The sequence below is a fragment of the Pipistrellus hanaki genome (genome assembly GCF_964339955.1).
Source record: "Pipistrellus hanaki genome assembly, chromosome: 4".
NCBI classification, from domain to species: Eukaryota; Metazoa; Chordata; class Mammalia; order Chiroptera; family Vespertilionidae; genus Pipistrellus; species Pipistrellus hanaki.
Genome location: NC_140506.1, coordinates 93,298,883 through 93,311,692, shown reverse-complemented (window position 1 = coordinate 93,311,692; position 12,810 = coordinate 93,298,883). Strand labels below are relative to the sequence as shown.

The following is a 12,810-nucleotide window of genomic DNA, read 5'->3' as shown; positions in this document are numbered from 1 at the left end:
ACTACCATAATCTAGGAACTGTCACTTTTTAGATTTAAACCAAATCTCAAAGGACATAAAAGCCAACCATGCACTGCACATGTGAATCTTTCTGATCTGGTCTGGTGTCGGGACGGAGAGCTGAGGGCATCGCTCCCACTCAGGGGGCTAATGAGAGGCATGAGTCCGGGCAACTGTTGGCTCCTGTACTGGGTTTGCTTTGGGGACAGTTTCTGCCAGAGGGAGCCTCAGAGTAAAACCTGTCTCCTGGGCACACATCCATCCCTTCCCAGCGGTGTGTTCACAGGGATGTCACTTGTATCACCTTGGTCCAGGTACGGGCTCCCAGAGGTGGACAGGACAGGCCTGGTCCTTGTGTGGGGAGGCAGATGAGCAAATGGAACGTTAGGACATGTGCACCTAGAAGCTTGTAAGGAACGGTATCCTTTGGACGAGTCCTGAGACTTAGTATAAGCCCCTACGTTCTTGGGGTGGAGCCGCTGGGATAAGGACTAGTTCTAGGTGCTGAGACCATGGTACAGGATGATAGTTGGAGGAATTGCATCCTAACGAGAATTGGGGGTAGGAGTATTGGTCTCTCTGGTGATCCTGGACTTCCAGGTGAGGATGCTTTTGCCTTTTCAGCTCCTTGTTTCCTAAGTAGGTGCCTCTGCCTCTGTGGTGCATATCAGAAGTTGGTTTTCCAAGTGCAGCAAAACAGTGGCCCCACTCATGGTCAGGTGCATCAAAGTTTGCTTTGTTTCTGGTGATGACTTTGTAGGGTAGGCTTTCCTTGGTAGAAGATGTTTCCTTCAGAAGGACTTAGAGTGACACTGGCCAAGGTGTCTTTTCCCTCAATACCATTCACCTAGGCTTGCTTGCATTGTAGGCGCTCGGTACACCTGCAGGGCCAGCTGCAGATGGGAGCTCTGCTGCTGTGGGCCAATGTCTATTCATGTCTTTCAGAAGACATCTTGGTTAAGATGGCTCCTGAGCACTCCAGAGTGTGATGATGTGTTCACATGGTGCTGCTTATTCATATAACACAAAGCTTTTTATTTTTTTAGACAGAATGATTTTACGTTTTAAATCACATAATGGCCCTCGCCAGTGATGCGCAATTGGTTGAGCATTGGTCCATGTACCGAGAGGTCATCCATTCGAATCTAGGTCAGGGCACTTGTCTGGGATACGGGTTTGATCCCCAGTAGAGGGCATGTAGGAAGCAGCCAGTTGATGTTTCTCTCATCCATGTTTCTCTCTCCTTCTTTCCTCTCTCTAAAGCAGGGGTCCTCAAACTTTTTAAAGTGGGGGCCAGATCACGGTCCCTCAGAGAGCTGGAGGGCCGGACTATATGAACTACTAATTCCTACTGTAACACCTCGGCTGCGCTCACTGCCCAAAAAACCTGGCGGGCCGGATCAGACTCCTCTGCGGGCCGCATGTGGCCCGTGGGCCGTAGTTTGAAGACCCCTGCTCTAAAGTCAATTAAAATGTAATTTTAGCTGAAACCGGTTTGGCTCAGTGGATAGAGTCCTAGGTTCGATTCCGGTCGGGGGGCATGTGCCTTGGTTGCAGGCGCGACCCCAGTGGGGGGTGTGCAAAAGGTAGCTGATCGATGATTCTCTCTCATCGATGTTTCTAACTCTATCCCTCTCTCTTCCTCTCTGTAAAAAATCAATAGAATATAAAAAAAACACACAAAAAAACACAAAACATAAAACAAAAATGTAATTTTAAAAAATGTCTTTAAAAAAAATCACATAATGACATATCTGTGTTGTTTGTGAATTTGTGCCTTTAGATATGCCCAGGGAGGAGCTAAAGGCACAAGGGTAAGAGTTTCGGGTTCTCAAGTGTCTAGAGCACAGAGATCAGAGTGGGGATAGCGGGCAGTTAGGTATCTTACTGCAGTGATTTTATGTTTCAAATGGCATTAGTAACTATTACTTAGTAAAGTTCTTATTTAGTAAAGCAAGCATATTCAAATCAGCAGCTTTGTCATGTTTCCACGACCCGTGCTTACTAGAGAGCACTGAAATGTGTGTGTGTGTGCCTTCCAGTTCTTTTCTGTGCTTGTATACACCCTCCCAGGAAACAAAATGAGTATTTGTACCATGTTTCACTGATAATTGTGTAGGAGCTTATTTTTAGTGACAACTCGTGACATGCCAGACCCTGTTGCAGCATTCTGCACCAGCCTCATTAAATCTTAGCCTGGAGGCACCATTATGAGCCTGGACTTCTGTGGTTGGTGTCTTTCTCAGGCAGGCTGTCTCCACATGGCAGCGCTGGGGTTCCATTCCACCAAGGGAGGGAGGGAGGGATTGAGAGAGAGAGAGAGAGAGAGAGAGAGAGACTTTTTTTTTTTTTTTTTTTTTTTTTTTGAGGGAGAGCATAGGATCCAAGAGGGTGTTGGGTTTCCCAGTGGGGAGGTGGGAATCTGTTACTATATACCAGTAAGGGGGACATTACAATCCACTGCAGGCAGCTGACTGCTCCAGGAGAGGCAGGTGTTCTTCCAAGGCCCGGCTTCATTGGCCGGATGAAGTCCCATTGTAGGGATAAACTGACTTCCCTAGACCAGCCTCCCATTGTCCCTTCCAGCTTCTTATCACTGTGATGGATCACTCCTTTCAGAAATTGGTTGTCCAAGTGCAGCAAATGTTTACTGAGTAAATGTCACTGAGCACCTGCTGTGGACCAGGCACTATTGTCAGAGAGGACAAGGATCTCAAGGGCTGGGCCATTCGTACTAGTACACTAAATGCTATGTTTGCTGAATGCTAACATGTAGCACAATGATTTGCAGAGCAGCTGTAAACAGAATCAGCTGGATAGGAACCCAGCCTGATAAGTATAGCCAACTGCAAAGAAGAAATCAAATAGTATATGTAAGGAATGACTAAGTCTCCCTTCGGGGAGGCAGAGCTTTGGATAGGAATTCTCTCTTCTTCTCTTGCTGCAAGTAAATAAAGCTACCTTGTGACAACCACATCTCATTTTTTATTAGACCGAGTGGCAAACCTCTTGAGTTCAGTAACACTATTCTTGCCCGGGGGTGCAGCAGTGAGCAAAATGGTATAATATCCCAGGTTTTTCCTAAATATTTTAGATACACTGTATTTACAAAGTAAGACTATTCAGTAACAAATAGATATGTTTTTAAAGGTTGTCTCATAGAATGAACCATTTTCTCCATGCATCTCATATTTTTTCAGAAACATTTTCTAAGAAAAAAGAAAAATCCTCTACCTGAAGATTAGCCTAGGAAAAAGTACTTATTTGTGACATCAAGTATAAGTTAACATAACTGATGTTCATCCAAGCCTAACCTAAAATTCTATATGTACCTATTACCAAAGTTTATTTAGAGTCACGCTCAAAACCCATGCCTGATTAATGTGAACAATATGAACATGTCAGTGGTTTCCAAAAAAGGGTTAGAATAAAGGTTTAAAATCAGTATCAGATGAGCCCAATTTGTTTAAAAAATACAGTGAATTAACTTAAAACAATAGGGTGGGGGGAACCATATTTGTAAAAAAGTAAGGTGGGTGTGTTAGGCTGATAATGCCTCCTTCTAGGTTGTAATCCCTAGAACTGTGAATGTTACCTTATATGGCAAAAGGGGCTTTCGAGTGTGATTAAACTAAGGATCTTGAGTTGGGGTATCCTGGGGGGCCATAAAGGTAATCATAAGGGTCCTTGTACGAAGGAGGCAGAGGAAATTGGGTGACACAGGAGGAGATGGGAAGGTGACTATGGAAGCAGAGATAAGTGTGCTGCTGCCACGAGTCAAGGAACGCTGGCCACGGGAAGAGCGGGGAATGGATTGTCCCCTGAAGTCTCCCCTAGAAACCAGCCCCCTGACGGCTTGACTTTAAGATTCATTTCAGACTCTGACCTCCTGACCTGTAAGAGAATGCTTTCTGTTATTTTATGCTAATAAGTTTGTTATAGTAGCAGCAGTAGGAAACTAATACAGTAAAGAAAAATTTACTTGGTCCAAGAAAGGAAAACAACCAGTTACAAACAGAGGAGATATAAATTCAAAGCATCAGTAGTTCTGGAGGGAGGGTTTGAAATGAGAAGATATCACTACCATTTTACACAGACACTCTTTTGAGAAGTAATATAATATTTACCCAGGTAGCCAAGTATCATTGGGTTATAATTGTATAGCTTGTACATTAATTCCTTCTTAAAAGTTTACTGTTACATATTTACACACCCATGTTCATAGCAGCATTATTCACAATAGGCAAACAGTAGAAGGAACCCATGTGTCTATTGGCAGGTGAATGGATAAACAAAATGTGATGTGTGTGTGTGTGTGTGTGTGTGTGTGTGTGTGTGTGTGTGTAGCTTATTATTCAGCCTTAAAAAGGAAGAGAATTCTGGCACATGCTACAATGTGGATGAACTGTAAGGATATTATGCTTAGTGAAATAAGCCATCACAAAAAGTCAGATGCTGTGTGATCCATTTATATCAGGCCCCTAGAGTAGTCAGATTCATAGAGACAGGAAGTAGAATAGAGGTTACCAGGGGTTGTGGAGGGGGAATGAAGAGTTTAGTGTCCATGAATGTACTTATTGCCATTGAACTGTACACCTAAAAATGGTTAAGATAGTAAATTTTATGTATATTTTATCATAATTAAAACCAATTTTAAAAGTTTATTTTCATAGCCTTTCTGAAGGTAAAGTAGCAGTAGATATGAAAAGCCCTCACATAGTGAAGGTATCAACGCAGCAACACTTGTGCTGTTACATCCAATTTATGGTTCTCAGTTTCCCTTACTGGCCCTGCTGCAGAAGTGAACACAGCTGATTGCTCCTCCTCTACTGGCTTCTGGTATGCTATTCTCATTTAGTCGTATCTCGCTGGAGTCTCCTTTCCAGTCTTCTTTGTTGGTCCTGGGTTCTTCCACCCTCTTTCTTCTATCTGCACTCATTCCCAGACTTACCGCTTTAAATGTGGCTTCTGTGCTGATGGCCCCAGTTTTACATCTCTAGCCCAGCCCACTCCTGAACTCTGGGCTCATACTTGGATGTCAGATGAACATCTCAGACTTACATGGCCAAAGCTTTGAGTATGCCTCCTGTAGTCTCCCCATCTCAGTTAATAGCAATCCTATCCTCACAGTGACTCATGCCAAAGCCTCTTTCTCTTACCTAGATCTGCTCCATCAGGAAACCCTTTGGCTCTGCATGAGAATACATCCAGAACCCCATCATTTCCCAAGACTCATCTATGACTCTATGGTACGAACCACCGTATCTCTCTGTCTGTCTTCCCCCACCTTTCTCAGTAGGCATCTAAATAATACACTCCTATACTTAGAACTCCCCAGGGCCTTTGACCTCATCACTTGCTGCTGACCCCCAGCCTCCTTGAGGCTCTCCCTGCCCTTTGCATTGGCTGGTGCCCTCTTCCTGGGATACTCTCTCCCACATCTCCTCTGCCTGAGGTCTCCTGGAGCTCATGGGTCCCCCTGTGCTTAGACAGGTGGTTCGCAGAATTCAGTTTCTTGTGTTTTTGGAACCAAGATTCCTCTTTTCTTGCTGGTGGTTAATGTGCAACAGTGGCCACCCTCAGGTCTAGCCATTCTCACAGCATGGCTGCATACTTCCTTTGCCAGTTCTCTGGTGTAGTTAATGCATGGACAGAGTGACTGGCTCATCGCATTTGGGATACTCAGGTATTCCATCATATTTGCGAACTTTCTCAGGATCCTGCCCCTACATTGTCCATTCCTGGAGCAGCTAAAACACAGGAGGAGCCAGGTGACCTGTAGTGAGGCCCCCAACTGACAAATCCACCATGCAGTCCTAGTTTTTCATCAGCTTTTTAGTGACTACTTTTATAAAGGGATGGTCAGGGATCTCAGATACTTGAGGAAAACCCATAAGAAAGCGAGAGACCATAAGAAAAGAAAAGAACAGGAAAAGCAGAAGGCACCTAAAGGGAACAGTCAGTGCAGAGAGCAGAAGAAAGCTTGGGAAATAAAATTTGTCTTATATTGTCAGATTAAAGAGGACATCACATTCAGAGAACTAGAAAGCACCCCCAGAAATTAAAAAATAAAGGCATCGAGTCGAAGCATTAAAGATCAAGTTAAGAATATATACCAGAAAGTTCTTTAAAAGGCAGAGAGAATCAATCTATACTAATAAAAGGGTAATATGCTAATTAGACTGAGACCTTCTGGGAGACCTTCCAGGTGTCCTTCTGGACACAGCCATGGTGGCGCGGTCAAGGCAGAGGCAGCTAGGGGTGATCAGACCAGGAGGGAAGGGCAAATGGGGTGATCAGGCCAATGGGGGGGCAGTTGGGGGTAATCAGGCTGGGAGTGGGGGCCAATGGGGGTGAGAAGGCCAATGGGGGGGGCAGTTGGGGACAATCAGGCTGGCAGGGGGGACCAATGGGGGGGTGAGCAGGCCAGCAGGCAGGGAGGTTAGGGGTGATCCAGTTAGGCAGGCAGGTGAGTGGTTAGGAGCCAGCAGTCCCAGATTGTGAGAGGGATGTTTGACTGCTGGTTTAGGCCCAATCCCTCCCGGCAGTCGGACATCCCCGAGAGGTCCCGAATTGGAGAGGGTGCAGGCCGGATTTTGTGCCATTATATATATAGGCTAAAAATGACTGACTGTATGTCTGTCCCACTGTCGACAGACTGATCAACCAGCTGGTACATATGATGCGCACTGGCAATTTAAAAATGAACGTTGACTTATGAATGCATGATACATATAAAGCTCTCGCTGGCACCAATTGCATGCATGTGTTTCAATTTGTCATTGTTGATTGTGGTTCTTCTGATTCCAAGAATTGATTTGTCCCTGTCTGACACTGGCCTCCCCTTTAAATTAATTTGAAGACAGTTTCCCATGATGCCAGCATTGTGCTGACTATTAATAAATCACAAGGATAAATTCTATTCAAAGTAGGAATTTTTCTACCTGAAACTGTTTTCAGATATGGTCAGTTATATGTTGCTTTCTCTCAAATTCGAAGAGTGTGTGGAGTTAAAGTGTAACTACTTCATCACAAGGGAAATTAGTCAAGCACTCTGAAAGTGTTTTACTCTTAGTATGGTATACAGGGAGATAGTAGACTAAATTTAATCAACTGATCAGTCATTGTTTTTATCAGTGTTGTTTTTATATTTTGTTTTTGTTGTTTTTATATCATATCTTGGTTGTTTTTATATGTCTTTTTTTTTTTTTTTTTTTTTTTTTTTTGAGGTTAAGTCCGCTTTTTATTAACTACTTGAGAGGGATGAAGCGGGAGGAGTGGGTGGCTCCAATGCCAGGCCTGCCGTGCTTCACCGGCTTGTAGGTGATGGAGAACTCACCCAGGTAGTGGCCGATCATCTCAGGCTTGATTTCCACCTGATTGAAGGTCTTGCCATTGTAGACGCCCACCATGCTGCCCACCATCTGCGGCAGGATGATCATGTCCCGCAGGTGTGTCTCCACCACCTCTGGCTTCTCCATGGGCGGGGCCTCCTTTTTGGCCTTGCGCAGGCGCTTCGGAAGCGAATGCTGCTTCCTCCGCAGGCCCCGGTTTAGCCGCCGCCGCTGCCGGGCACTGTACAGCTGCATCAACTGCTCACTTGGTTGCGGGCACATCCCCGGTAGGGGGTGTGCAAGAGGCAGCTGATCGATGATTTTCTCTCGTCGATGTTTCTAACTATCCCTCTCTCTTCCTCTTATGACATGTCAAGCAGTTGATCCAGATCCACGCCGCGGTAGGTGAACTTGCGGAAGGTCCGCTTCTTCTGCTCCACTTCCGCCATCTTGTCTGTTCCCCGGAAAAAGCTGTTTTTATATGTCTTTGTTGTTATATTATGTTGTTATTATTTAGTAATCAATTTACATATTGTTTTCATATACATTTTACTAATTTTCTTTCATCTCTGACACTTATATTATAAAGGTCGAATAGCAATATTAAAATATTTCTTCTAATTGATTTCCTTTCAGTGTGCACAAATCCATGCACCAGGCCACTAGTAGGAGATAAAAGATAAGGAAAGTATGTGATTAACTAGGCACAGCATCCGACTGGTAGCCTTGCTGGGGAAGGGGATAGGGTCCTTATCAAAAAGACCGTCCAGGAACTCTTCCAGGCTGTGTCTCTGTTTGAAAGAGCTCTTCCTATGCTCAGAACAGTGAGGGGGAAGTCCCCGCAGGAAACTCACCAAATCCTGTTGATGGAGAGGAGGATCTCAGCAGCTTCCAGAGATTAAAACAGGTCCCACACGCAGCATCAGGACAGGGCAGTGTTAGACGCTGTGGCCCCAGCAGGAGGGAGAGGGGGCTGGGGCACAACCTTCCCAGTTTTTGGGGCTCATTTCCAACCTACAACTCTGTGTACAGGTACTTGCCAGGGAGGGAAGAATGCTTTCGAAGTGCATACCACACACTCTTTCTCAGGAAGGAGCATCTAGAAGCCTCCCAGCACAGAGGATGGAGGGCAGGGGCAGTATCAAGCATGAGGCCCTAGGAGCTTGGTCGTGTGGGGGTCTAAAGGAGGCATGTAAAATCCTGCAGAGATGTTAGAGCAGTAGGTATGTAGGAAATTCAGGCAACGAAAAGCAAGGGAATTGCTAAATATAGGAAAAGTTATATAAGAAAGGCAGTGCTATAGCTTAATGTGGTTCAGTAGCAAAAAATACTTGTGTAGTCAATTATGTAAACACTTCAGAAGACCTAGCCAAACTCAGAAGGGTGTAGGGAGAGTGCTAAATTCTCCTTTTTTACTACAGTAGGCCAAAATGCAACATGTACATTTGAAAAGCCAAGAAATAGTGTTAGAGGTAGGTTCTCAGACATGGAGGCATAGACCCTTCAAAAAGCTAAAGAACAACACATTTTTTTTTTTTTTTTTACTAACTTGGTAGAGAACGATATTGTTCCAGATGGGAGATTTACAATCCTTTGAGAAACCAGGGACCAGGGACCCCCCTGATTTTGCTGAGGTTCCTTCTATTCTGATGGAATACTTTGCAAATGACTATCCAGTGGTTAACCAGTTTGCCAGAAATGATCAAACGGGGCAGTCGATGCCCAAAAATATGGTGTCTCCTCTTTGTGAATTAAAAAGGTTTGTGCTATAGCTGATATGCAACTTCAGGTCTGTTATGCCACTTTGGATCAAATTTACCATGGGAAGCATCCCCTGAGGAGGTCCACCACAGATATTCTCAAGGAAACACAGGAGAAACGTTATGGCTTACCATATGTTCCAAACTCTGACTGGCAGCTGCGATTCAGTCACCTTGTGGGCTGTGTGCTAAATATTACTCTTACCTGATGTCTAGGGCAGTAGCTTCCATGGTTTGGAAGGAATGTTTCCTATAGGATCCTTTTAACAGGGTGATGGGAGCGGTACCAAAGAGAGATGCTTGCCCATGGTGGAGACAGGGAGCCCATGCTCCTGGTGCAAGGTATGCTTCAGAAGTGTCCCTCTATTGGTGACTTTGTGTCCTCGTCTCTGATTTGGATCTTGACTTGGAAACTTTCCTCATGGATTTTCAATGACACAAACATTTTGAATCTTTTAAGTCAAGAGCATGTAGATATTAACTTTGTTGTAACTGCTATAGCTGTTAACACTTGTTTCTGATTTCAGTATTTATTTCTGTAATAATTTCTGAAAAACCTAAGTGGATGGAACTTGGAATAAATAATTGTTTTTTTAGTAAGCTAAAAAAAACCAAACCAGCTAAAGAGCAGAAAGAAGGGCTTCCCTGAGCAGGGTGAGAGGGGCAGGAACTGTGACTGGTTCCACGTCTTACATCACGGTGACTTTCTGAACTATGTACCTGCATTTGATAATTTTTGGTTTGTTTTTCCTCCTCTTCTTTATTTACTCTCTCAGGGGTCTAGATTGGGCCAGGAGTTGAGGGAAGTCAACTTAAGGAATGAAGTCTCCACTTCTCTGTTGTGCTCAGAGAGGGCATGCTGCCCTCACAGCCTGCAGTGGAGCTCTGTAAGCTGCATCACACTCTGTCCAGCTGACTAGCCTTCCAGAGAAAAGGCGCGGAGGGGATAATTTTATAGGCCTTTGGAGGGGGCCACAGGCCAAGAATGCCCCTTTCTGAGAGGTGCTCCCCTCCTCTCCTCTGGCACCCAGCGCTCCCCAACACCAGACCTGAAATGTAGGAACAAGGAGGAGTGGTTTCTGCTTCCTGAGGTGCCACTGTTCCCCCCCCCCCCCCCATTAATGTGGTTACATGAATGTTGAATGTATGTGTTCTTTGGTAACTTCTGTACATTGTTTCATTTCTTTAGCATATTTACATGAAGCTTGGATGTGTCCAGTTGACTATTTTTCTGAGGATTCTCATGTACATTTTAAGGTTTTATTATATTTAAAATAGCACGGAGATAGTTCTCTGAATATACTAAAAACCACTGAATTGTACTCTTTAAATCAAGCATGTCACACTCACAGCCTGCCAGCCGCAAGTTTGACATGCTTGCTTTAAACGGGTGAAGCATGTGGTAAATGAATTATATGTCCATAACGATGTTAACAGAACTAGCATGGAGAGTCAGAACTGGGAAAACCACCTTCTGGTCTCTCTGCAGCCCACCCCACTCCTCCACTGACATCTTCAGAGTGGGTGTTGGACTTGTTGGAGAGCAGCAATCTGCCAGAATGCCAGTGGTGACACATGTAGGGAAAAGGCAGCTTCTAGTGTTAGAGGCAACTCACGTCCCTGTCTGAGGAACGTTAGATGAGTTAGTCAAGAAGAGTTAGCCCAGCACTGCTATACCTGGATGCTCAGCAGGCTCCTTCCAGTGATGGGAGGCACAGCTGGTAACATTGCAGTACGTATTTCCGAAAGACAAAGTGTATTCCTGAATGGTATACATGCCTCTTGGGGGACATATGTGATGACCTTTTCCTTATAAGACCGGCATGATCCTTTTATTCTAGAATTTTATAAGCTCTACCTCCTAAACAAGGGTGGTTAATCAGTTTATCACACGTGATGTAGGAAGTTGTTCTTACACTTCAAGCAGAAAAACTGAGTTCCAACTGAGCCCATGCAATGTTGGAAAACTCTTAATGTTATTGTTTTATTTTTAAACATAAGTTTAGAAGTAAACATACCTTACCTTTTAAATTGCCCAAAAAGTAAACATTAGATATACTTATATGACTTCATTTTCCCCAGCAGGACCCAGTAATTCCAGAGGACTTAGGGAGAAAATGAGCCTTCATTTTGTGTCCATACAGCTGCCAAATTTTTAAAAAGTTAATGATTCGCTCTAGATGGTTTTGCTTAGTGGTTAGAGCATAGGCCCATGGATTGAAGGATTGCAGGTTTGATTCTGATCAAGGATACATACCTTGGTTGCAGGTTCAATCCCTGGCCTGACTGGGGCATGTGTTGTAGGCAACCAATTGATGTATCTCTCTGACAGTGATGTTTTTCTCTCTGTGAATATAAAATTACAGAACCTCTCTCTCTGTCTCTCCCCGTACCTCTTGCTAAGGAGCCCCAGGCCTGGTACTAGTGCCAGCTGGCCTTGGTTTACATCTTGGCCTCTCCTGGGCACCTCCAAGCCCAGCATAAGTAGCAGCCATCTACAGATCACTCTGTAACTTCTGTCGGGGATCCTCAGGCAGAGCACAGGGGTGACTGACCTTTACACTGCCAGGGAGACACCAGAGCCAGTACACCTAGTGGAGAGCTTCAGACCATGACAGATTACAATCCTACCAACCTCCATGAGTGACACACTCAAGGGGTGGACTTGGCAGGCACCAAAGTCCATTGAAGCAAGTCCTGTCCTGGAGATTCAGCTCCTGCACAGCAGCTCCTCTGCTACTGTCTTAGCTGGTCCTCACAGCCAGTCAGCCTGGGGATCAATCTGTCTCAGTAACATCAGCAGCAATCAAGACTCAACTACAACAGGGCAGTTCACACAGCCCACGCAGGTGCACTTGGAGCACCCATCTGGGTGTAGAGCAGCGCTAGGCCCTACAGGTCACCTACTATAACACCAGGCCACTCTACCAAGTCTGGGAGACATGGCAGTTATGCCTAGTACATAGACACAAACGTAGAGAAGCAGCCAAAATGTGGAGACAAAGAGACGGGTCACAAATGGGACACATGCTTTCATTTCTCTTGGGTGAATACCTAGGAGTGAAATGATTGGATCTTATGGTAGATATGTGCTTAACCCTTTAAGGAATTTCTAAATAGTTTTCCAGAGTGGTTCTGTAATTTTACATTCACAGCATCAGTGTATGAGAATTCCTGTTCCTCCACATGCTTCAAACACTTGGTGTACACAGTATGGCCCATCTTTTTAACTTTAGCTATCCAAGTAGATGTGTATGTACCTTATTGTCATTTTAATTTGCATTTTCCTAATGGCTAATATTGACTTGAAATTTAAAAAATCTAATGAAACTTGTTTTGTGGTTTAGAATTCATATGTCTTGGTAAAAGTTCCACAAGCACTTCCTTGAAAGGAATATGTATTCTCCCTTCTTTGGCTGGAGTGTTCTATATGTTAGAAAGGTTGAAGTGCTTACTAGTATCACCATGGCTTTTGATAAGATGAGCTTTTTTGAAAATGTTACAATTCAAGTCACAACAAGGTGCAGAAATGGGGGTAGTTTCCCCCTGTAAAGTGCTGTGCGTTCAGTGTGATTTTTGTGAGCCGTACTTCTGTACTGGGAATTCACTGTAGTTAGGGAGCTTGTTCTGCTTTCCTCTCTTGCAGCTTGTGTCTCCACATCTGAAGCAGAAACAATACAATTTGTTAGTAAATTTTTCATATTAAAATAATGTTG

At 44.3% G+C, this 12,810-nt stretch overlaps 2 protein-coding genes across 5 annotated transcripts in view; one reads left to right on the top strand and one right to left on the bottom strand.

The window, feature by feature from the left end:
- RAB11FIP3 (RAB11 family interacting protein 3) overlaps positions 1 to 12,810 on the top strand; it is a 96,334-nt gene that overhangs the window by 28,323 nt on the left and 55,201 nt on the right. The gene's annotated exons all lie outside the window — the stretch shown is intronic.
- LOC311620860 (small ribosomal subunit protein uS19-like) lies at positions 7,184 to 7,783 on the bottom strand (the record flags this gene model as incomplete). Of its 2 annotated transcripts, XM_084880546.1 has the most annotated exons (2): positions 7,184 to 7,643; positions 7,730 to 7,783. In XM_084880546.1, 2 exons carry the CDS (start codon positions 7,781 to 7,783, stop codon positions 7,251 to 7,253), a joined length of 447 nt encoding a protein of 148 aa, XP_084736672.1. In that variant the 3' UTR covers positions 7,184 to 7,250. The 2 variants fall into 2 exon arrangements, with proteins under 2 accessions (XP_084736672.1, XP_084736671.1); XM_084880545.1 differs by having other exon boundaries at positions 7,184 to 7,739.